The 24,862-nt window shown below is 37.2% G+C and overlaps 3 protein-coding genes across 3 annotated transcripts; 2 read left to right on the forward strand and 1 right to left on the reverse strand.

The window, feature by feature from the left end:
* The first annotated feature begins 206 nt into the window (after positions 1–206).
* On the forward strand, positions 207–4,657 carry LOC131369276 (organic solute transporter subunit alpha-like). Its single transcript, XM_058415833.1, has 8 exons — positions 207–847; positions 1,404–1,555; positions 1,643–1,716; positions 1,858–2,016; positions 2,153–2,264; positions 3,436–3,582; positions 3,915–4,020; positions 4,359–4,657. Exons 1-8 carry the CDS (start codon positions 775–777, stop codon positions 4,526–4,528), a joined length of 993 nt encoding a protein of 330 aa, XP_058271816.1. The 5' UTR covers positions 207–774; the 3' UTR covers positions 4,529–4,657.
* A 1,526-nt stretch (positions 4,658–6,183) lies between these two features.
* pdk3b (pyruvate dehydrogenase kinase, isozyme 3b) lies at positions 6,184–13,906 on the forward strand. Its single transcript, XM_058414889.1, has 11 exons — positions 6,184–6,422; positions 7,911–8,052; positions 8,599–8,670; positions 9,312–9,496; positions 10,020–10,109; positions 10,221–10,298; positions 10,836–10,912; positions 11,012–11,113; positions 11,241–11,354; positions 11,439–11,552; positions 12,477–13,906. Exons 1-11 carry the CDS (start codon positions 6,320–6,322, stop codon positions 12,615–12,617), a joined length of 1,218 nt encoding a protein of 405 aa, XP_058270872.1. The 5' UTR covers positions 6,184–6,319; the 3' UTR covers positions 12,618–13,906.
* A 102-nt stretch (positions 13,907–14,008) lies between these two features.
* Positions 14,009–19,087, reverse strand: pcyt1bb (phosphate cytidylyltransferase 1B, choline b). The gene is made up of 8 exons (XM_058415798.1): positions 18,913–19,087; positions 16,335–16,434; positions 16,105–16,221; positions 15,165–15,316; positions 14,968–15,046; positions 14,731–14,873; positions 14,434–14,622; positions 14,009–14,330 (listed from the first exon to the last, which is right to left on the reverse strand). The coding sequence occupies exons 1-8, from the start codon at positions 18,988–18,990 to the stop codon at positions 14,211–14,213; spliced, it is 978 nt and encodes a 325-aa protein (XP_058271781.1). The 5' UTR covers positions 18,991–19,087; the 3' UTR covers positions 14,009–14,210.
* Positions 19,088–24,862: the final 5,775 nt, after the last annotated feature.

Raw genomic sequence — 24,862 nt, forward strand, 5'->3', positions numbered from 1 at the left:
GCAATTTATTTATGAATGAAGAAATTCTCCAATCTAAATTTTGAAAAGACTTTTATGACATCCAGTTTTTAATATATATATATATATATATATATATATATATATATATATATATATATATATATATATATTTATATATTTTAGTCACTTGGGCTGAATCCAGTGTTTATAAAAATCAGCTATACGGTCAGTTCATGTTTGTATAGCTAAGAGAAACAGAAGTTGACCATAGTGGTCAAGGAGAATGATGAAACACTAACACAGGCTGGTGTTTTCTTTGAAACATAGCCTTGAGTTTTTCTGAACCGCCAAGGAGAAACACCATTTCACCATCTGTATAACACATAATGGTAGCATTCAAATTCACCATCTTTGCCTTTATGATATGAAACCTTTATAGCCACCGGATTTTCAGCAAATTAGTTTCCCTTTCAAAGTTCATTGCTTTAACTATGTGATGACTCAACCTGCCTGACATATTAACCAAGACATGTAAGGAAGCTTGTAGTGTAACTAGTAAGAATGTCATGTCCCTTATAACTGAACAGAGGAAACATACATTGTGATGATTTTTGGTAGGGATTTGTATATTTACGTGTACACTGGCTCTTGTGTTTTTTTATTGGCCCACGAAGTGACATCAGGTATCTGATGAGGAGGAGCTTCTTGGAATTTTATTTGGTTAGCTAACACTGGAGCTGAGAGCATTTTTTCACCACACTTACTGGAAGTTGTTTTTTTTCTCTGAGTGTTGTATGAATTTCAGTATTAATCATGGATGATCTGAATGGAACATTTGATCCCAGATGCCTAGCTGAGCCACCTATGGCTATGGATGTTATTAACCGTAAGTGTTTTTATTATTATTATTATTATTATTATTATTATTATTATTATTAAGTAATTCACAGTGATTGGTTTTGAAATGGATGGGCTATTAGTTTTGATCACTCAGACTACGTTCATTTGATAAAATAGATTCTTTTTATCAATGTTTATGAATGAATTAAAGATGCACGTTGCAACTCTGTAATGTATATATAGTCTATAAAGATGAATTTTAATACACAATTTTTAACAAATAAAAATAGCATTAAGTCATACTGTAATAAAACAGGACAAAAGATGACAGGACACAAAATAAGCAAATTAAATTCAGGGTTATTGTTGAAGTTTGTTATTTCTACTGTGCAACATATTCATAATCCTTACCATATTCTTTTCTGAAAGCCACAAATTTGCTCTGCCATAATGGCATTATGTCTACTGCTGTTCTATAAAAGTTTAAAAAATGTTGTCATTCAATTTACATACATACATACATACATACATACATACATACATACATAAATAAATAAATAAATAAATAAATAAATAAATGATTGATTGATTATTATTCACAGAGCTGGATGTCTTTGGGATTGTTCTATACTCCATCCTGACATTCATGGCTACTGTGTCACTACTTCTGTATTTGGAGCAGTGTGTGTACGTCTACAAAAACGTATCCTACCCAAAGAAAACCACCATCATTTGGGTCAGCGGTGCTGCACCAGTAAGTGTTTTAATGGTGTAATCATTTATACAATGATATGATATGATATGGTATGATATATTATATTTTGCTATCAATTCATTGCAGGTCATTGCTACTATGTCATGCCTCGGAATGTGGATCCCAAGAAGCACCATGATCACAGATATGACGTCTAACTCGTAAGACACTCACTCTGACTCCTTAGAATCGAGGTCACTGACCTGGAGAATGTAATATTTATTGGCGGGTCATTATGATTTATTATTTGTAGAGGACTGTTACTACTACAGTAGCCATAATGACGTGTGTTCTGCGTGTAGATATTTTGCAGTTGTGATCTATAAGATTCTGATCCTCATGCTGGAGGAGTGTGGCGGTGACGAGGCCTTTTTGAGCTATTCGGAGAAGAAGACGTTCAGGATCAGCACGGGACCGTGTTGCTGTTGTTGCCCCTGCCTTCCCCGAGTGCCAATCACACGGTAAACTCTGGTCAAATCTGGGGTTCCCAAAGAGCCACTTCTGTCTAAAAGAAGTCACATGCTTATATAAACATCTTGTTGACATATGACATGCTGTACACATTTATGAAACATTAATATCACTAATTTTGTTTAGGCGTATGCTGTTTTTGCTAAAGCTGGGATCGCTGCAATATGCCATTATGAAGACGGCCCTCTCTGTTTTCTCCGTTGTTTTGTGGACCAATGGAATCTTCGATCTTACTAATGTATGTAAAGTCATTACCCAGTGCATGCATACAATCAAAATCTCTTGCATGAAAATGTGAAGCCAAAATTCTAAAATCAAAACCAGACTTTTGTCTGTTACTTGAATGGTTTGTGCATGAGTCAGACTGCACTTCCACACTGTGAAAATATTAAGAGGGTGTACTACAGCATCCTCCTACCACACAAGTAGCAGCAACAAACTCTGCACAAAGGCCATCTAGACAGAAAATGCCTCCAGATGACCCGGTGAAAAATTATACCGCATAGCCAGTATGTTGTTCCTGATCATAAGCATCAGATGATCAGATTTATCATGACAGATTCTGACATTTTATTGACATATTTGATTTCAAGTGATTATAATATAACAATATGGACAACCTTGTGCAAAAGCATATAAAGAGCATGCTGTATTGCATAACAGCCATCTGCTTTACCAGTGATGTTTAAAGCAGCAGCATCCAGTGTCCCTCCTTAGCTTAAAACTAGACCCTGATTTCATTCTTCAGCTAGAAACTTCTTGAAAGTCCATGGCTTGCAAACAAGTCAATACATAACAAGGTGTAATCGAGGAAATTCTTTGTTACAGGTCATAAAAGACTGAAGAGACTGACATGAAGTCTGTACTGTAACTCATATAATTACTCTTTACAACTGTGGTGAGCAGAACATGCATAGAGTAGTTACTTAAGTTAATTTGCCTTTATTTGTCACATATACATTACAACACAGTGAAATTCTTTTTTCGCATATCCCATCCTTGGAAGTTGGGGTCAGAGCACAGGGTCAGCTATGATACAGTGCCCCTGGCGCAGAGAGGGTTAAGGGCCCTGCTCAAGGGCTCAACAGTGGCAGCTTGGGGGTGCGGGGGCTTGAACCCTGATCTTCCAGTCAACGACCCAGAGCCCTAATCACTTGAGCTACCGCCACCATAGCTGTTGTTTCAGCCATTTTTTCTGCCACTCACTGGATACTTTTTCATACTTTTTAGACAGGAAATTCTCAGGAGTTCATCCATTTCTGAAATACTAAATCACATTAATTTCTCCGTTCTCATGTCTGTTCTGAACGTTAACTGATGCACTGTAATGTACAGCATGTGTTATATATGTATGTACATGTACATGGATATATGCTTACTTGTTTTTCCTTGTCTAAATTTGCACACAGCTGGATATAACAGGTGCCACTATATGGATAAACCCATTCATAGGAATCCTGACTATTATCTCCTTGTGGCCAGTAGGCATCATGTTCATGCACATAAGGAACACACTGCGCAGCATCAAGATCATCCCCAAGTATGCCATGTATCAGGTGAGTATGTTTACTGACTGCTCTGTGACAGTGACTCTAGTTATTGTCTTCTTTAAAGTTTATGTAGTCGTGTGAATGTAGTAGTAACCTTATCACTGGGGTCTTAAGTACTGAACATTATCAGTTTTAACCAGATAATTTAACTGCTACTGTAGTGTTGCCTCATTTACTCTTATCCTCTTTGTGAAGTTATGTGGTATACCTGAACATGTGTTACGATGTGGTTTGGTAACCATTCTGAGAATTTTTATGCTAGTTTTAACTTGTCTTACAGTATTTGTGCAATGTTTCCAGTATCAGATGAATTAATCCTCGTGTACATGTGATTTTAGCTGGTTTTGGTCCTGAGTCAGCTGCAGTCAGCTATTATTAATATCCTGTCACTTGACGGAACAATTGCTTGCTCACCGCCCTTCTCATCTGCAGCCCGAGGATCTAGTAAGTATCTTTCTCGTAATTAGTGATTAGACGAGATGAATAATAACTGTAAAACCCTAAGCAAAAAAGCCAAGGAACTTACTTTATCGATTATATTATTTTATAAAGCATATTCAGCGTAACGTGGTGTGCAGTTAAGGGAAAATAATTAATGAAATAATGGCGGATTGCTGTTACCACAATGAAGTTGATTATTTTTACATAGCAGAAAGCCCCCGAATGATTTATTCTTCTTATATGACAATAATTTGGCAATGCTGTAGTGTAGACGATTGAAAAAATACTCCAAAATATGTGTGCCAAATGAATCTAACACCACAACCTCTGTTTCTGTCTAGTGCTCAGTCAGCAGTTGATGATTATGGAGATGTTCATCATCACGCTGGTGTCATGGACACTGTACAGACGTTCGTACGAGCCTGTCAAGCTGGAACCTAAAGAGAGTGAAAATAACTTGGATGTTATGCTCAGCTTAAACACTGCCTTAGACGAGGAACATGCTGCCTGATGTGAAAGAATATATTTATAATTCTGTGCCTTTTGTATTTGTTTATTTGTATTACAGTATTTCATATATCACTTCATGTTTGGTGTATATTTAGTATATAAGTAGAATAAAAAAATATATATATACAGAGACCGGAGAAGACTCTTTCACTCCTTTCACCTCTACCTCTTCTATTAAATTGTTGGCCATTTTCTGAGAGATGACGTGCTTCAGGCACAAGTGCATTAGATCTAAAAACTGCTGCAGTCACTATGTTTTAGGGAAACTACTTTAAAGGAAAACTTACTAAATGTTTGTAACTACAGACGTTACTGATTCTGTCATCTTTAGCAAGAGAGTACTGAAACGGGAACTACTACCAAGATACTTCCAATTCTTCTGGCTTTTCCTCACATTGATATTTATTTATTGGTTGATTGATTTGGCACAAACATTAATCTAAAGTAATGAAGATTCCAGAATACACCGAAGTTTAAGGACTTTGCACCAAGTTCCAAATGGCCAAAAGCAGCCTCTGAGAGCTTTCTGAGTTATTAGCACTAAACATTAACCTGGCGAGTTTGATACTACAGAAATCTGGCTTTTTTATTCTTTTGACTAATTCAGACATTCACAGTAGTACAGAATTCAATACAAATGGCCATGAAATGCTTTTTGCTATTTATACATTTGTTTCTTTATGCATTAAACAGACAAAAGCTATACCTATCTGAAAGACAATTTTATTAATCCTTTTGCTACTAGAGTACTATCTTGATTAAAGTAATTTCCCTTATAAAGACATTACATTAAGTTTATATTCTATAAGTAGACAGGCAGCAGAAAAGGAAACACTTATATATGTCATCAAATGTCATCTATCAGATGTCACACTGTGTGTGTGTGTGTGTCTGCACTCAGTTTCCACTAAACATTCACCGAAATGTCAATGCAAAATGTTCCTGAAATGAGATAAATGATTGTAGAATAATCGAGATGACAATTCTTCTTCTAACATTTAACATATTGTTCTATACGTGAAGTAAAGGTACAAGAGTGGTCCTTAAAAGTCTGTGTAATTGATACACGGACAAGACAAGAGTCCCAGCTGAGATTGAGGCAATATTAAAGCTCATGAACAATAACCATCAAATTATCTTCGTTCTCGCATTGCATGAATGGTGTTTCTTTCTTCTTCTTTTTTCAGAAGAAAGAATCAAGCTTGTGACATGAATGTGACAAGAAAGGAAAACATGATTTTGTTTTTACCAACTCTCAGTCAAATCCAAAGCAATATTTAGCTAGACCAGTACTCAAGAGGGAGAAATTTCAAGTAGAGATGCAAATAAGTCGATAAGACTGGGAGGATGGAGTCCTACAGCTCTACCCTCGAGAAAAAGTCTTACAGAAAACTTATCAACATATCAACAATTACACATGTTTTAATTCAGGCTATGTTGCACTTTCACTGTCCAAGTCCCTAAATGACAATGACCGGTTACTATACGGAAACCATAATGTATTAGATCAAATGCATTGGGATAAACCCGTGATTTGTCAAAGCTGTGGGTGATAAGGAAAAGCACAGAACCCTTTCTGACTGAGACTGAGGTCCTGTAGTTCTTCAAGCAGTGTGTACAGTATATATAGAGTGTGTACAGTATAGGAGTCTAGTGAAGAGCGCCACCTCTGGCCATGTGCGTCACAGTGTCATATCACGTGTAAAGGATTATTAAATCGCGCTCGCGGGATGGAAACAGAAAGTAATATATTTGTTTTTTAGTGATTGAATGTCCCGAATATGCTGTAACCATGAAGCTGTTTAACTTTTTGCTGAAAGACGTCACGCGCAAAATCGAGTATTATTCACGCTTCTCTCCTTCGCCGATGTCCATCAAGCAGTTTTTGGATTTCGGTGAGTAGCGATGACGCACAGGATTGTCCTATAAAGAGTTAAAGCCAACAGGCAGGGATATTAGGAGTGGTGTAGACTTAAAATACTTTACTATAGACTTATTATACTGTACATGAATCCTATGGGGTCCTAGGCATGTGAAGCTATTTTTACGCACAGTTCATGCAGGCAGTGAAATGCAAAGAGCATAGAGTTAGACATTTAGGTTTATTGATAAAATGCTGTTACATGATGGCATATTAGTCTGGTGGGTTTTGTGTTAAATTTCAAATAAGTTTGCTTTTTTTTTTATTTTATCACCATTACAGTATGATCTTGGTGGAGATCAACTATTAGCACTCTTGGGCTTATTTAGTTATCATAGTAGTAAGAGTAATGGATCGGTTCTTTGAAATGAAAGATGTCAATCTGAAACTCAAGACAAAAAAATAAAAAAATACACAAATAATATTAACTTTAAACCCACTGCCATTTTACTTACGTTCAGGAAGTGTGGGGGAAAAAAAGGCCTAATGGCTAGAATGATTTAATATATTTACTCACTTGTTTTTAAAATATGTGAGATCCTTCGCTTTAGTGTACTAGAAAAATATTTATTCAACCTTACAACTACCTGAAATATAATTTAAAAGTCAATAAATGTATATCTTTGGAAGTGCAAGTTTTAGAAATGAAAATATGTACTTATTTACGTATGACAAAGCTTTTAAAATTATCATTACAAGTTGCAGGTTTTCACATAATTTCACTGAACATTTTATCCTGTATTCCGCTGTGTATTGAATGAATCAAATCTGGAATAAATCTTGAAAATATGCTTGTTCTATATGAGGTATGCTCTTAAGTATGCTTTGGTTGTATGCATGAATCACAGTTCTCAATAACATGCAGCCAGCGTTTACACATCATTAACCTGTAAAATCCACAAGTTGTTTTCCCAGAACATGCTACCTTTGCACCTTCAAGCTGTTTCCAAGTAATAGAGGTTCATTTGCATAAAATACAAGTTGCCACATGGAGGATTTATCAAGTCCATTCCTGCAGAGTTGTTGCCCTGCATGGTTTCATGACTGTGATAGAGGCTTACTTTACTGAAAACTACTGTGGTAAAGAAAGCTATATATAAGAGTAGAATCATACGTCATGTTGATTTTATCTGTTTATAATAAAAATAAACCCTAATAATAAGGGGATAGAATATGCTTTCAAGACATTTACCACCCTCGTGATGTTAGTGTGTAGATGAAAGTGATATTGTTTTTAATCTAAATTCTTTCTCTGTATGTGGTCTTGGCAGATGACTAAACTAAAGATAGTAAAAGTGTATGCTGATACCAACATTTAATGTGGAACACTTTCCTGGCAAGACCACTGGGCACTGACCTTTGAGGGGAAACAGAGGGGCAGCACGGGGACAGATGCACATACCGTGGAATGTAACTTGAGAAAATTAGACTATAACCAACATGCACTCTTTCTCTTGTTCAGGTAGAGAGAATGCTTGTGAAAAAACCTCCTATATGTTCCTGAGGAAAGAACTGCCTGTTCGTTTGGCCAATACAATGAGAGAAGTCACTCTGTTGCCTGGCAATCTGATAAACCAGCCATCTGTCCAGCTGGTCCAGAGCTGGTGAGAGGCGGGATTTAATGAGGGCAGAATGATGATAAGTGGGATCCAGTGTTCCCCTACTGCATGCTTGTACACAATTGTCAACAACCTCACAATGGCTGAGATGTACACCTATCCTACACTTGAGTAGCGCAATATCCTATTGTCTGGAGATGATGACCAGCAATATTCCTGATATTGTAAACTCAGATATTCTAGTAGATACTGCTGAAAACATAACTTGTAGGGTTTATACTAGGTGCTCGCTTGGAATAGACACTAGGGATATTCCTTGAGCGCCATCTAGAGGGAAGTACAATTTTACAGCGCTATCAGATTAGAGCTAGACCTTGATATGTTTTCAATAATCAGCTGAAAGCCAAGCAGGACAAGTTCAAATTTGCTGCTTGTATATTGAGAAGGCCATAGATGATCCCTGTGAGGTTCTTGTTATTGTGCGTGCTTATGTGCGTATGTGCGCATAGTATAATCCGGTGACTATTTTATCCTATAGTGAAGTAGCTTTATTATGTCTGTATGTTCAAAATGGTTTATTTGATCGCTCAGGTACAGCCAGAGCTTTGAGGAGCTGTTAAATTATGAAAACCGGAGCCCAGAGGATCCTCACACCCTTAATGAGTGAGTATTTATGACATCAGGTGCTTTCTCGCTGACAGAGCCCTAAGGAAAACCAAAGTACCAAAGGGACAATATATATTTTTTAGTTATACGATTATATCGCGTATGATTGAGTAGAACCTTCGTAAATTCATAAGTATTCTGTAAAATGTTTGCTTATTAAATTTACACTAAGCATTGCAATTTGATTCAAATTTTTATTTACATTTGCATTATTTATACTCATATTTATCATATGATTTCACACAATTTTAATTCAGATCAAGCTCAGTCAGATCGATCGAGGTGTCTACATGAATGCTTTTGGATCTGAATGAGCTATCAGACCTGTTACTAACAGATCATTTGGTTGCATGTAAACTTATTGACTGAGTTTGAGTAGATTTCAAACATACCAATAGTCAAGTGGAGCGACATCGATTCTGCTGCATACTCTAGAGCAGTATGATCGTAAGATATATGTAAAGATCTATGTGAAATAAAATGACTACCTCACAGGTGTTTCTTATGTAGGTAAAATGCTTCACGCTGACACATGTAGAAAAATCCGTTCACCATCAAGACATAATACTTAGATACTCCTGCTTAACTCAAAGCCTTCAAATGGATCACGGTTCCTTTCCTTTCGTGTTTAAATCAAGTTTCTTAGACCTCCTTATCCAGATCCGGAACAGACACAACGATGTGGTTCCCACCATGGCCCAGGGAGTGATCGAATACAAGGAGAAGTTTGGTTTCGACCCATTCATCAGCAGCAATGTGCAGTATTTCCTGGATCGTTTCTACACCAGCCGCATCTCCTTCCGCATGCTCATCAACCAGCATAGTATGTGCTTTCATACACCTGGCAACTGCATGCTGCTTCAGTAGGGCGAAACAAACGAAGTGAATGCGTGATTAAAACATATAGTGTAATGTAATGGCTCACCGGCCACTTTAATAGGAACACCTGTTCACCTGCTTATCTTATATATATTATGATGATTAAAAAAAACATCACAGTTCTTCCCAAATATTGAGCTTTTCCTTTCAGTCCCAAGCGGTTTAGTTTTTCCTGTGCCTGCCTTAGCTACAGATTCCACCTCAAGGTTTGACGAATTGTGTGTTCTGACATGCTTTTCTGCTCAGGACATGTGTAAAGAGTGGTTATTTTCAGCTTGAACCAGAGAGCTCCCATTCACATAAAAGCTGTTATGGGTGTTACAATCCCTTTTTAGCACTGCACTGCTGACATGTGATTGGCTGATTGGATAACAGTATCAATGTGCTGGTGTTCCTAATAAAGTAGCCAGTGAGTCTACATGTATTTGTGTATTATGACATCACATACTGAGAAGATCCTATTGTAGCTCTCCTCTTCAGTGACGGCATCAACCACGCCCATCCCAAGCACATCGGAGGCATTGACCCAGCCTGCAACGTAGTCGAGGTAGTAAGAGGTATGAGCTTCTCACTAAAGGCACCGAGCTAAAACCGCTAGAACATCCGCTGATAGTTGTGTAGTTCTCGTATCTGACTTCTTACATGTGACTGTCGTCTTCCTGTTTCAGATGCATACGAGACTGCAAAGATGCTCTGTGAAAAGTATTACATGATAGCGCCTGAGCTACACATCCAGGAATTCAACAGTGAGCTTGTGATACATGAATATATAATTATTACACTGATTATCATATAATTTTTATTAACATGTGATATACTGTATGAGCTCTGTCCTGCACTTTTCTCTTCTTTTGAAATGACAACAATGATCTTATCTGGATCTTAATACAGCTACAACTTGATGAGACCCTGATTCTGCATTGGTCTGGGAAAACCAATCAGATTTGACCATTTTGACATTTTGCAATATTTGAGAGAAAATTAGTAGAACAGATAACATCATGACACCATAACAGTTCCTCACTATTTTGTTGTATAAACATCATTATTGAGGAAAAACATGTCAAGGAAGAAATAACATTTTTTATAAAATGTATTAAAGAGAATAGTCAGTATGGTACAAATTATTTTTTGACATACGTGTACATTTTTAATGTTTTTTTAGAACTTGTTTTTATGATCTACTCTGTCTCTAACTTTTTTTAAAAATAAATATTTTTTAAATGAGCAAAGTTCTTCTAAACATTTACCCATGTGTATCCCTGTGACGTGAAACCTTCAAGGCAAGAACCCCGATAAGCCGATCCAGGTGGTGTATGTGCCGTCGCATTTGTTCCACATGCTCTTTGAGCTCTTCAAGGCAAGTGCACTCAGGTTGGTTACATGGTCTGGTGTTACTCTGGTCTGTTGTTGGACAGTGATGTTAACTACGCTTAATAAATACTACCCTTATTTGTAGAACTCCATGCGAGCTACGGTGGAGCTTCATGAGGACAACGAAGCAGGACTTCCCCCTGTGAAAGTCTGTGTAACTCTGGGAAAAGAAGATCTCTCCATAAAAGTATATGACATAAGAAATACTGGCACAACACAAGCACTTTAGAGTATTCATAATGTTCAATGGATCTTCATATGTAAAGGTAACACCAGTTTTAAAAATCGTCTATACTTTTCTTTGTCGTTACCAGATTAGTGATTGTGGAGGGGGCGTACCCTTGAGGAAGATTAACCGCCTTTTCAACTACATGTACTCCACAGCTCCGACGCCAACCCTGAATCCTTCAGAAAATGCTGTGCCGCTGGTAACTCCGCCCACCATGCAGTGTATTGCTGTTTGTGAGGTAGCATGTGTGATATCAAAGGTAACACACTTTTCCTTAACGCAGGCTGGCTTTGGCTATGGTTTGCCCATCTCCAGACTGTATGCACGCTACTTCCAGGGAGATCTATGCCTCTACTCTATAGAGGGAGTAGGCACTCATGCAGTCATCTATCTGAAGGTGTGTTGTGTTACACTATGTTGTGATATTTACCCTATCTATCTATCTATCTATCTATCTATCTATCTATCTATCTATCTATCTATCTATCTATCTATCTATCTATCTAAATACAAAAATATGTTTATGTAATATTATTATATTAAATGTATTAGTTGTATTAAATGTAAAAGTTACTAAGTTACTTATTAAGTCTCAGGCCCAAAAACTTTTAAGATGATATAAAATATAACATCTCTGATGTTCTGTAATTTATACGGATGTACATACATGAAAAGAAGTTGAAGCAGGTATACTTGATTAAACACTGAAGCTGTGTCCCAAATGATGTACTACACACTATGCACTTACTCCATGCATTATATACTCTAGCTTCTAAATGTATTCATTTTAGAATGGTCGTATCGCCTCCAAATGGAATTTTTTTACTAACTTGAAGGATAAGCTGTTTCCCAATCGATGGTACATGACTTCAGACACAACACATCTAGCTTTAGCTATGGTTAAAATGGTGATATTTTTAAAATATTGAAAAATGAATCACACAATGTCAGCAATTTTGAAAGAAATTTTTCCATCAGAGTGTTTCATCGGCCATCTTAAAATATTTTCTCATCCAGTCTCAGTACCTGGTAGCCCCGCCCCTCTTCTTGAAAATGATCAAAGCTAGTAGCATTTGAAGTGCAATCAAACATTCCACACTTCATTTTTCCGGTTGAATAAATGCCTCATCTGGGTACTTGAAGTGCACTTATTCTTGGAACCTTCCATGTGAACACACTACTCACTTTACTACAAAATGGCGCATAAGTAGTACACTAGTATACTATTTGGGACGCAACTTGATTTCCACTAATCATGGAATTTTGAGGATCAGTTCATGTTAGAAGTGAAACACTCATGTGTCTAATCTATAATCCACAGGCTCTGTCCAGCGAGTCTTACGAGCGACTGCCAATCTTCAACAAGTCAGCATGGAGACATTATCAGTTAGGGCCAGAGGCAGATGACTGGAGCAACCCCAGCAGCGACCCTCGGGACGCATCCACATTCAAAACACACTAACAGACTAACACTTTCCGTGTATCAGTGAATGCCACCTGGAGAGTGTTTTACTCACAATTAACACAAACCGAGCAAGGAGTAAAATCTGGATCTCAGAAACTGGGTGCGTAGGTGAGAATACAGCCTGGATCGAGTGGAAAGTGCACATGCACATACAAACAAACACACATTCACACCCTCATTAGATAATCCACCTAAAGGCATGTTTTGGGGGGTTCGGAGGAAACCAGTGAGTCCAGAGGAAACCTACACAGACATGCGAAGCTCACTGAAAGGTGAGCTCAGACAATCAGGAACTCTGGAGCTTTGAGCCGCACCAACTCACTTCTTGATGGACTTTTTTAATACATTACTTATTTGTTTATTTTTTTTAAACCATTGTTTATAGCTGAGCCCTGGGTCAAGAAATACTGAATATAATGAGTCAAAATTCTTTCTGTAGCTAAAAATCACATAGATGTTGAAAGGCCTTTTTTCAGCAAAGATCTAACAGAATCTGAACTGTATTTGTTTTGTATTCACTATGTGTGTTAATTTGTTTTTATATGAAATGATTATAGATTTGAATCAACTTTTGTATATTTAAATATTTTTAAACAATTGATAATGGATGGAAATGCCACCAAAAGCCATAGATATAAAATAAGGTTTTCAAAATATTTCATTCAGTACATATTAAATTAAATGCAAACCAAATCAATAAATAGCATTTGCTTTTAGCGGTCAGTGTGTTGGTGTCTTTCACTGTAGCAGAAAAGAACCTTTTTTATAATTTTGTAATTTTGGGTGTAACCCAACTTCATTTGCAATATTTTAGTTCAAGAAAATGTACAGTCAAAATTGTATACAGTAGAAAATGTCACAATTTCTTCAAGAACCCCATTTTCCCTGGCCACACTGCTGACAGCGTCATGGTTTTTAGCTTTACTTACTCATTTTAGGTCCTCTGTCTATAAAAAAAACTTTAATTATGCAAGTGGGTCACACAGGAATCAGTACAATACAGTGTCATGGGTAATGCTGGAGAAATACATTTAATTCATTTATATGTATTGCTGTGGCCAGTGTGACTCCAAACATTTGACATAAAAATGCTTTTCGAAAGACACTGACTTTTTATTACCGCTAAATATTGCGTAAGAATGCACATGGGCTATCCCTTTTTTTTTTATAATAAATAACTGGTAATAAAATAATGGTTACAAGATTAAGCAGAGGATTGTCCACATAAGCTTTATGGTGTCTCTGGAAGAGTCAGGAAAACCATTACAGTACAGATCGAACCATTATTTCTGTAAGTTATTTGATATATATATATATATATATATATATATATATATATATATATATATATATATATATATATATATATATATATATAAAATATGACATACAAATACTGTAGTGTAGTTTGCAACCAGCCTGTAAACTAAACTGTGGAATGCAGCAGACAGGCTTTGACAAGTTTGGTAAGAATGTGTGTGTTGAATTACACTTCTTGAGTATGTGAGTTGTGTGGTTGTGGATGATGGTGGATGGAAATTTTCCCGTTTGCTGCTGCTGGCTGAAGAAGGTGCAGGGGTGTGGTAGGAATCAGAGAGCCGGAGGTGAGCGAGAGCGTCCTCTTGTGGGGCTGCTGCTGGGCGAGGTGTGGGGCGACTGGTACGGGGACAGAGCCTGCAGCACACGGCCGCTCCGCTCCTGGATCATATGCTTTTGGGAGAAGAATGCACAGTGTTTGTTAAAGTAAAATTCAATCTGTTTTGATTCTATTTTCCACTTCATAACGGATTATAATGATGCTTCACACCCTTACCCATGGTCCATCAGGGCCAAAGAGCTCCAGGAAGTTTCCGATAAACTCGCGGGATTTCTCTTCCCATTTCAGTATGAGGTCGTGGCTTTTCTCTTCCACACGGTGCACTAAGTCTTTAGATTTCTCTTCCACGGTTCTCACCTTCTCTTTCATTTTATCCACCTGGTTCTGCAGACGATACTTGTTCTCCTGAACGGTTAGACAGGAAGTGACACATTATGTTGCAGAAAAGTCTAGAAAATCATGCAGCAAACAAACAGCACAGAATTAGATGCCTAATGCCTTCCGTCTTCTTACGTTGATAAACCCGACGTTCAGTTCCCGGGCTGTGTAGCCTCTTTGCAGGTTTCTTCGCACATAGACATCATAATTGCGGACAATGCGCGTGATGAGGTCTGAGGTAGAAATCCCTTCTGTCCTTTGTGTGGCTACAAACATTCCTAAAACCCACAGAAAAAACTCAACACAGTTCACGTAATACATTATGCTAATTGCTTGTAATAAATGTTTCTGCTATGTTGTGCTTGGCTATACCTGCTGCTTTGATATGTTTATACACATCTTCTGATCCTGCAGAAGTGTATGGGATATCATCGTGGGCCACAAAGTCAATCTGCATAACAAAGCTATTGGTTAATGTCTGCACTGCAGCAAAGAACATTTAAACAAAGTATTCATGAAGAAATGATTTGGATTTTAACTGGAATATGACTGGGTCACTTTCTACTGACCCTGTGTTTCTTCAGGAACTCAGGCGTAATGGTCCACGGGGCGTCACGGACCACCTCGTCTACGTAGCGGCAGTGTATGAGAGCTTCATAGCGTTCGGCTTCGGTCATTACTGTGTAGCCTTTGTACTTGAGTGTCAGCTGGTCACTGCAAACTGAAAAACACAAATGGTGAGCGGAAAATATTTAAGTGATGTCTCCAATTTCTTTTCTAGTTTTCTCATCTGCTTGCCACTGTCCTCTGTACTATACAGCGTTTGTGCTACAGTTTGTTTTGAAATGTGGCCTTGTTTTGATTTTGTTCTCTATCCTGTCACTGGTTATCTACTCCATGGTTCTCACCTGTTTTGTGTTAAACAGTCTTGAATATAAATTAAGTTTGCCTATTCATTGTACTTCTTCTCGATGTGAAGTGTATCAAGCAGTTCTAAGCATTGTTTTTTTTGTGGATCTTTTTCTGGTTTCCCAGTTTTCCATTCTGCCATTATCATTTATGAAAATGGATGTTGTGTTTTGAGTCACATTAGGACTCAATGACTACGATTTTTGGATTGTCCGTATTAAAGCCTACACTAAATGTTCACCTGCCTCATCAAACCATGCCTTACAAGTAAGATGGGCAAGTATTGTAAAAGTATTATTAATAATTTGACAGGGATTCAAACATCCTCCCTGCGCACACACACATGCTTTGCGCTATGCCATTCCTCTTCCTTCCCTATGCTATATCATGGTTGGGGGTAAAACCCGGTATGATTACAATAGTATATCCGGGAATCTATTTCTTTCCTGCCTTCCTCCCTCTATACTACATGACTCAAGTCAGAGTTTTGCTCCACGCTGCTGCTCACATACACAGCTTGCCGTATGAGATATAGAAGATGGATGTTTTCTTTTCTATGATCAGTGTGTCTAAGAGTGTACCTGTGCACCTGAAGCTCACCTCCAACAATCAAGCATGTGTTGGGGAACAGATTCTTTGCCTGCATAAGGGCACGGGCATGGCCAGAGTGGAAGAGATCAAAAATGCCATCAGCATAGACCCTCACAGGCCGGTGAGCTGTGGAAGAAAATAAAAAACATAAGGCTTGTGTTCTCTAAACACTTCATCATTTCAGTCTTTCATTTGAAAGTTTGATTTGTTTCTTATGAACGCACAAAAGGATGTCTTACCAGGCGTGCCACGCCGGGCCTGGGCTAAAGTAACCTTATCATGGGGGACTTCAGAATCAGTGCCTGAATCTTTAGCAAAGATTGCTGGTTCCCTTAGAGTCTGTAAGAAAGACACATAGATCTTAACAGATGCAGTTTCACTGTAATGTACATTCACTGTAAGAATTATTCGTATCCTTTAAAAGAAAATGATTAGAAGGAAATATTAAATAGATTACTGTTCGCCAACATAGATCCCTGTCATAAGAACTATTGGATTTTCTTAGTATATCAAGCAAAACAAACAAAAATAATTTCAACCATATTTTAAACATTCATTTTGTTGACTATAAAAATATTCTGTTTCTTAGAATGCATCCAGACATTTTTCATCAGCACCATAAATAAATGGGGTAACAAAAGCTTAGTACCATTAAGCACACCTTTGGGTCTTTGTATAAAAAAATAAAGTTTCAGAAGCATGAAATTGTTGAAACGCTTTCAGGAAAATTACAAATGAACATGTGTTAGTTACAGAGAATGCTTTACATAATAGTTATTGTTAAGTGTCAATTTCTGGAGAGAGAGAGAGAGAGAGAGAGAGAGAAAGAGAAAGAGAGAGAGAGAGAGAGAGAGAGAGAGAGAGAAAGAGAGAGACAATGTGGCAATATAGTTCACTGTACATATAATAAAATAATAATCATTTGAATTGATTCATCGCCTGGAACAATGTTGTAACGTGAGTAACGTCGCTCTCCATACCGACACAGACAGAACAATCTTTGCTTCACCTACATGAAGTGTTCACTTCTATCAATCTTGTCCTATCTGGACTTCAGATAAGAACCTGCAATAGCAATTGCTACATAAATGCATAATAAATAAACAGAATGTATGTGTATGCAATCTATGTGATGTTGTCTGTGGCCTTTGGACCATCAGCTGTTCGGAGTACGCTCACGGAATGACCAGTGAAGCACAGAGTCAAGAGTTATAATGACATAATATTTATAGCGTGCAGTTATTTTAGTTTGAAACACGCTTCACAAGCAGTATTGGAAGCACTGGAGAGTGTATGGTACTGTATATGCATTTCACAGTACACACTTAATTATAGGGTTATATATATCTTATTACAGGTTATGAGCACTGTACACACTTTACTAGCAAAAATAATAATGATAATAAATAAATAATATTCTTATTGTAAACAAATGCATTTGTACTTGTTGACTTGGTGACTTGGTGTAGGTGTGTTGACAGGTGAAAGAGGGCAAAACCTTTGGAGTGGAGTAACCGGAAGAAGGTTTTGGAAACACTGTGGGTTGTCTGCTTTGTACTTTTTCCAAGTTTTATAATATAAAGCATAAGCATTTGCCAATGGGGATGTGCAAATATCTCTCACAGTCACAAACACAAACACACACAAAGTACAGAGACTGTGTATTAGAGGCCACGTGTGTTTGCACTTAAATGAAATATCCGGCACCGTCAGGTTTTTTTCACTTATACCCAAACATCTGTATATTTTCACTTTTGCCCACACATCTGTATATATTTTCACTTTTACCCAAACATCTGTATATATTTTCACTTTTACCCACACATCTGTATATATTTTCACTTTTACCCACACATCTGTATATATTTTCACTTTTACCCGAACATCTGTATATTTTCACTTTTACCCAAACATCTGTATATATTTTCACTTTTACCCACACATCTGTATATTTTCACTTGTACCCACACATCTGTATATATTTTCACTTTTACCCAAACATCTGTATATTTTCACTTTTACCCACGCATCTGTATATATTTTCACTTTTACCCAAACATCTGTATATTTTCACTTGTACCCACGCATCTGTATATATTTTCACTTTTACCCAAACATCTGTATATATTTTCACTTTTACCCACACATCTGTATATATTTTCACTTTTACCCGAACATCTGTATATTTTCACTTTTACCAAACATCTGTATATATTTTCACTTTTGCCCAAACATCTATATACATATATATATATATATATATATACTCAAACAGCTGTATATACCTGACATCTGTAGATATTTTTACTCTTACCCTAACAGCTGTATTTTCACTTTTACCCAAGAATCTGTATATACTTTCATTTTTACCCAAACAGCTGTATATATTTTTACTTTTACCCAAACATCTGTACATATTTTCACTTTTACCCAAACATCTATATATTTTTTATTTTTACCCAAACATCTATATATATTTTGTATTTTTACCCTAACATCTGTATGTTTTCACTTTTACCTTAACATCTGTATACATTTTATTTTACCCAAACAGCTGTATAGATTTTCACTTTTACCCTAACAGCTGTATATATTTTCAATCTTACCCTAACAGCTGTATGTTTTCACTTTTACCATAACAGCTGTATATATTTTTACTCTTACCCTAACAGCTATATATACTTTCTGCCCAAACATCTGTATGTAACAGCATGTAACAGCTTTGCATACTTTCACATTTAACTACCTATATATTCAGCAGCAACTCCCTATCTGACTTGTTCCCCTACAACTAAACTATAGCTAAGCTGCACTTACCTTGGCAGCTGGAGGTCTGCGTTTCTGATGACCATGAGCCTGGTGGCCACGGGATCCGTTGCGTCTATTCTTTGACATGCTGTAGAGGCTCTGTCCAGGCCCAGCTTGGCACCTCCACAGCCACAATACACCAATGAGTCGGAACACACATGTGAAGGCAGCTAGAGTGAGCCATGTAATGGAGCAAATGTGCAAAGTTCAAAGTTCACCTTGAATACAGAACATAGAGCAATCATTTTTTGCATCAGCATGTCAGTGTACTAATGACCTAAAATAATGCCAACGATAGTGTCATGTTACACGGGATCACTGATCAACTGCTTGGTGTTATTTTAAGCAGAGATATGGCTAAAATTATTGGGTTAGATTAGGTTGATTGTCACTGACATGTTTCTTATTTTGCCTTATGACAGCATATATGAAGGTTAATTGAAATAAAACATTATTTAACTTAAATGCCAATAAGCAATACTCCTTTAATATTCCAATATTACATTTCATAATTTGAATTTAATTCTTATTTTATTCTCACTGCATAATGGTGACTTTGCTCTCGACCTAATTACGGTACTTTACCCTAATATCGTTCCACTTCATCTTCTATTTTTCTTCAAGCTTTTTTCCGAACTTTCCTTGCATTATTTTTCTTCAATCAGTTCACTTCTGCGACTTTTCATATCGCAAAAAGTTCTTGAATTTCAGTTTTCTTTAATATATATTCTTCAGTTTCTCTCTTATCTCCTGATGACTAAAAGCCATTCTCAAAATTATATTTTATAATAAATGGACTTATTTAGAAGGTCATCGTTCATGTATTGCTCTAAAGATGTCTCATGTCTTTTCCAGTGCATTATTCATCTCACTCCTCTTAGCAGCCATGGTCTGCTCTGTGTTCCTGAAATAGTGATTCACATACCATGCTGATTTTAAGAACATCGATGGCTTCTCATCACCCGTCTCGTAGTCAGCAATCAGGTTGAAGTCCACAGGGGAAACTGATTACCTCTAGACGTGCTTTTGGTGGTGAGGGCAGCATCCTGGCTGATGGTGTGGAGTAGATCAACAAAGCTCACTCTTAGCAGTGTTTGGTTTCCGAATGCTGCAAGACAAAGCATCATCTGAGGACAGTTTGCTTGAATAAAAAGATGTCATTCTTTTATTCCAAAAGCTTCCAAACCGTTTCTTCCTCATGATCCTTCTGTACTGCATCTGCACCTGTTACATTTTCCAATTTTGTTCTGATGCCACTCTCATCTGTTGTTTCCATCTTCACAAACAAACAAAAGAAAATATAATATAATATCCAAACATGTAAACAAATAAAAACAAGAATTAAGAACAATTGGAATGGCTTGACCACAGGCTAGAGTGCAAAAAACAGGCCCATTTTCACTGCCATCTTTTTCACTTCACACACACTGAACAAAAATGCATTTATATTATAATTATAAAAGTTGTGAGGCTCTCAAACAGACTCAGAAAGATGCCTGTCAGCTGTTTTCTTTTTTTAATCTCTCCATCTTGGGGGCATTTTGACTACATATTATGTAGGTATTTATATCAAAAACAAGAGATCCAAATTCCTCTCTTATACTGTGTCCCCTCCTTATAGTAGAATATTTATTGATAGAATTTAAAGAAAAAAAATAATTCGATTATTTCAAAAAGTGTTTTCTATTTTTGTGAGGAAGCTTTAAAATAAATTGAAATATAATCAACAGATTTCTCTAAGCAGTTTTCAGTGAGACTACTGAGAAACTCTGCTAAACTATGTCTAAATATATCTAAACCCAGATATTTACTTCAAAATTCACATTCAAAACGTATCTATATTGACAATGCATACATAATCAACGAGCAGTAAAATGAAAAATATTTTCAAATGAACATTATTTTTAATATTTGTTTTGTTGAAAAGAGCTCTGGCAAATCTGGCTTAGCAACGAAAACAATCGTAGCTAGCTAATTTAACAGGCTAATTTACATAACCTGACTAGCTAGCTAATTTAACTAGCTAATTCTCCTAACTAAATATAACTATAACTGAATATCCTTCTTCAGCTCTAGTAGTGGATTTTAAAGGCTGATAGTTCATTTTTACCAAGTTGGAAAAGGAGACATTTTATTCTATATGAAAATAAAAATCATCCTATATGAAAAGTGAAAAAAGAGAGATTTGTAACAAGTACACTCCTGGACTCAAGGAATCTGTATTTATTAATGCTGGAATCTGTATTTATTAAAGCTGTATTTATCGTGTCATAAACCAGCAATTTCTTTGCATCCAGCTTCCAGAGAACTTGTTCTATCAAAAGGGTTATAATTTTAGTGTTTAGTGCCAAGTATTTATATTCCTGTGTCTATCATCGGTGATTATTATACTGCGCTTTAATCACAGTTCTAGGATAGTCCTGATGTTTTATTGAGGTCATTCAGTTCCCAGTAAAAAACGAGGGAAAAACCCATGTTAACTCCATAGCTTCCAGTAGATGGCAGTAGATCCTCTTGAGGCAGGCCAAGTTCACTTTGAAATATCCCAAATTAGTTTCATGCTGATATTACACAACAATTATTCATTTACTTAGTTTCCTGAGAGAAAGCGAGTAAAAGATTCAAGCTCCTCATTCAAGCTCATCACATAATGCTTTCTAGAAGGTTCCTTGGATTATGAAGGGTTCCTAACTTCCTAAACGACATCTAATCGGACCTTCTTGACAGATTCTACATTGAACTTTTATTATAAAATAAGATTGATATTGGGATACTAGATTTAACCATTGTTTTGTCAGTTTGGTTTATGCTTAGCAGTGCTGGGATTTAAACTCATGTCCTCCTGATCACTGAACCACTACATCCCTGAACCTCCATGATACCGACAATGGCTATAAACTTTATATATGAAATGAACCTATACAAAATATCAACTCCAACCACATTCTGCACCAGAACTCAATGTACAAAACTTTGGAGGACAGATAACTTTTAATTTATGACATTTGAGGCAGACGTCTGGGACACTGTAGGTGATGAGCAAGTGAGTTGTCCTGCTAATTTGTGCAAGCTGTCCTTCTCCAGCAGTATCCATTATGTCACTGAGATATTTGTTGCATTCATTCTGGGCCACAGTTGTAAGGGCACACAACAATCACAATCAGTTGTGGTATGTTTGCACCTGTTTTTACCATATCTAAAGAAATAGGGCAGGCTACATATGTTTTAGCTTTGTAAATACTGGATTGTTAAGGAATACATCAGGCCAGCATGCTCCAGTTTTATTTCATTACCAAATCTGTTCATGATTTATGGCATCCTTTTATTACGTCAACGATAACGTTCTGATGCAGCAGAAATATACAGTACATCGGGTCAACGTTTTGTCTCAAAAGGGCTTTGTCAGCACTACAAGTCAAGTGCAGTATGGTTGCCCTTGTATTGTCTTCAGAAATGAAATGGCAGCCAGCCATCACACTGTGTCTCTGAGGTATTCCCACACTGCCAGGCATATACCAAAGCAGATTATCACAATCACCTGCTAGAGTTACTCACTAGCTGCATTTAGCAGTGGCGTTACACTAGGACACAAGTCTGCAGCTGCTTTATCTGCCACCAGCTTCGGGGAAGCGGGTCAAATGAGCTGCCATCTAAATTAATAGAATAAATATTTTGGCATGCAGTCAGCAGAATGACATGCAGTGAACATGCAGTCTCTGTTTGGACAAACCCCAAAGGGATGAAATTTCTTCTCAGAAAGACCTGGTCTCTTTCTTCAGAACTGTGCTGATATGGTGTAGGTCAGTGTTCATGTGCCATTGTTCCAGTAAAAATAATATTTTAGTTCCATGCATTAGTTTTGCCCCCTTGAACTTTTCAGAAATTGCCTAATTAGTTGAACTTGTGTGCAAAAAAGTGTTCCTTGAGTTTGTTCTCTAGATTTCTAACAGAAAAAAACTCATGGTCCATCATTTAATCCGTTGAAGTAAGATGAAGACCATCATTAGGTTAAAGGAGGAGCGATTGAGAATCTTTGCAAGATTTGAACATTGCTGTTCACCTTCCATACATGGCTTAAGCAATTTTTCCACCAAGAATGGGTAAAAACATCAGAATCCAGATGTGCAGAAAGAGAGAAGACTTTACAAAGAAAGGTGGTTCTTCCACTTTGGGATATCAGTCAATATCAGGTACGTATCTAACCAGCAAATGTCTCCTTTTTTTTTTTTGTTTAACCATTGTATTAAAAAAATATTGAAGATTCGAACCTTTAAATCAAATTAAAAAATCAGAATGAAGTTCATTTCATTACCAGGTTGTAACATTACAAAATATGGAAAAGTTCAAATGGGGTTTTGCTTATGCAAGGCACTGTATTTGTCCTCCTGCCACTGTCAATCTGCTCTCTGTGTGCCCGAAACATTGGCAGTTGATTTATTATAGCTGACACCTAAACGATGACAGAAGAGTTATGTAATGGAGGAATGACAATAGCCTTTAATAATCATTTTTCTTGAAAAGCTGGAACGGTAGTGATATCCAAGAAAGTAATGACAGAAGAGAAGTCATAAACGTCATCTGATCAACTTGCACCTGCCATGAAGCCGGAAAAACCCATCAATAAACATGTCAGCTTTCTAGGAACTGTGTAAAGGTTGTGAATTTTGAGGAAAAGGAAACTAAAGAATGTCCGATGCTAATCTATGAAAACCCCAATTTAGCTACTGATAATCAAGTATGTTTCACAATAGATGGCTTCATTGCTATGGCTTTGTTGGCAAGCCACCACAAAGTTAAATTAGCTAGGTTATCTGTGCAGTAGTAGAGACTGGTGTGAAAATGTGGTCCATGTCTGAGCTCGTAATTCATCTGCTGTGGCTCTAAGAGAGCCGGAGAAATGGCAACCACAAACATTCCTCAACACCTCGTGTCAGTTTGCATTCAAAGGTTACAATGCCCTTTGTTTTCAGAACCACAAATCATGACATTTGGGTTTCCAGGAAGCAAACAAAACATGGGATGAGGCAGCGAGTCAGGCGGGAGATTTACATTATTAACAGCTCGGTAGCACTGAGCCTCATCTCGTTCATGAGGATTCTGGAATATGGAATATGCAATATGATGGACATGCTCGGAGAAGTTATGCTGGCATGTCAGAGTCATGCTGCCGTTCATATTAAATATCATCCAATGTACAGTATGTGATTTATGTACTAAGATCAATAGAGCTCAATAGTCCCGTTACGCATAGCCTTAGAGGTCAGAAGTAAGAAGAAGGTCAGTCATTTTAAAAAATGTATTCTTTGAGGAATATGTAATCCATGTGTTCATTTTGTCCCTGGCATTGTGCTATCTTGTTCATGTTTGCTCTACAGTACTCACTGTGTGTATTTGTGGGACCTGTGGCATCTTGATTTATGAGGTGGCAGTACTAGTATGCCTCTCTTGTTCCTGTCCCAGGCAGCTGTACTGAATAAGTGGTGGATTTCTGGGGATTTGCGGGCATGCAGCAAGTTTGGGTTCCATGAGCACACTGCCTGAGCATGCACGCACCACCCCTTCCACAGGGTAATGGCCATTTGGTAGCCATGGGCTTCCACTGACCAGGTGGTTAAAGATGAAGAGAATAACAGAGAAAGAGAGAAGATGATGCTGGTTGGTGTTGGTGGGAAACAACTTCAGGTTTCAATCCTGAGCTTGGGTTGGGAACTCTATGTAGAGTTTCTTTGCATATTCTTTTCATATTCTTATATCACCCTTGGTTCCTTCCAGGTTCTCCTGTTTCCTCTTCCAAAAACTTACTAGTAAGTTGGTTGTGTGCTGAAATCGCACCTCAGTATGACTGACTTGGCGTTCTATCCAAGCTTTATTCCTGCCGAGCGTTCCTGGGATAGTCTCCAGATCCACCAAGACCCTGACCAGGATAAAGTGCTTACTGAAATTGAGTGAATGAATATAT

This window comes from Hemibagrus wyckioides, linkage group LG18 (assembly GCF_019097595.1).
Source record: "Hemibagrus wyckioides isolate EC202008001 linkage group LG18, SWU_Hwy_1.0, whole genome shotgun sequence".
NCBI lineage: Eukaryota > Metazoa > Chordata > Actinopteri > Siluriformes > Bagridae > Hemibagrus > Hemibagrus wyckioides.

Bases quoted from the DNA above. Each gene is read 5' to 3' on its own strand.
- LOC131369276 (XM_058415833.1), top strand. From the start codon at position 775: ATGGATGATCTGAATGGAACATTTGATCCCAGATGCCTAGCTGAGCCA. The intron at 848-1,403 runs GTAAGTGTTTTT...TATTATTCACAG, and splicing joins GGCTATGGATGTTATTAACC to AGCTGGATGTCTTTGGGATT. The intron at 3,583-3,914 runs GTGAGTATGTTT...ATGTGATTTTAG, and splicing joins CCAAGTATGCCATGTATCAG to CTGGTTTTGGTCCTGAGTCA.
- pdk3b (XM_058414889.1), top strand. From the start codon at position 6,320: ATGAAGCTGTTTAACTTTTTGCTGAAAGACGTCACGCGCAAAATCGAG. The intron at 8,671-9,311 runs GTGAGTATTTAT...GTTTAAATCAAG, and splicing joins GATCCTCACACCCTTAATGA to TTTCTTAGACCTCCTTATCC. The intron at 10,299-10,835 runs GTGAGCTTGTGA...GAAACCTTCAAG, and splicing joins ACACATCCAGGAATTCAACA to GCAAGAACCCCGATAAGCCG.
- pcyt1bb (XM_058415798.1), bottom strand. From the start codon at position 18,990: ATGTCAAAGAATAGACGCAACGGATCCCGTGGCCACCAGGCTCATGGT. The intron at 16,222-16,334 runs GTAAGACATCCT...TTTCTTCCACAG, and splicing joins GGCCCGGCGTGGCACGCCTG to CTCACCGGCCTGTGAGGGTC. The intron at 15,317-16,104 runs GTGAGCTTCAGG...TGTGTTTTTCAG, and splicing joins CACATGCTTGATTGTTGGAG to TTTGCAGTGACCAGCTGACA.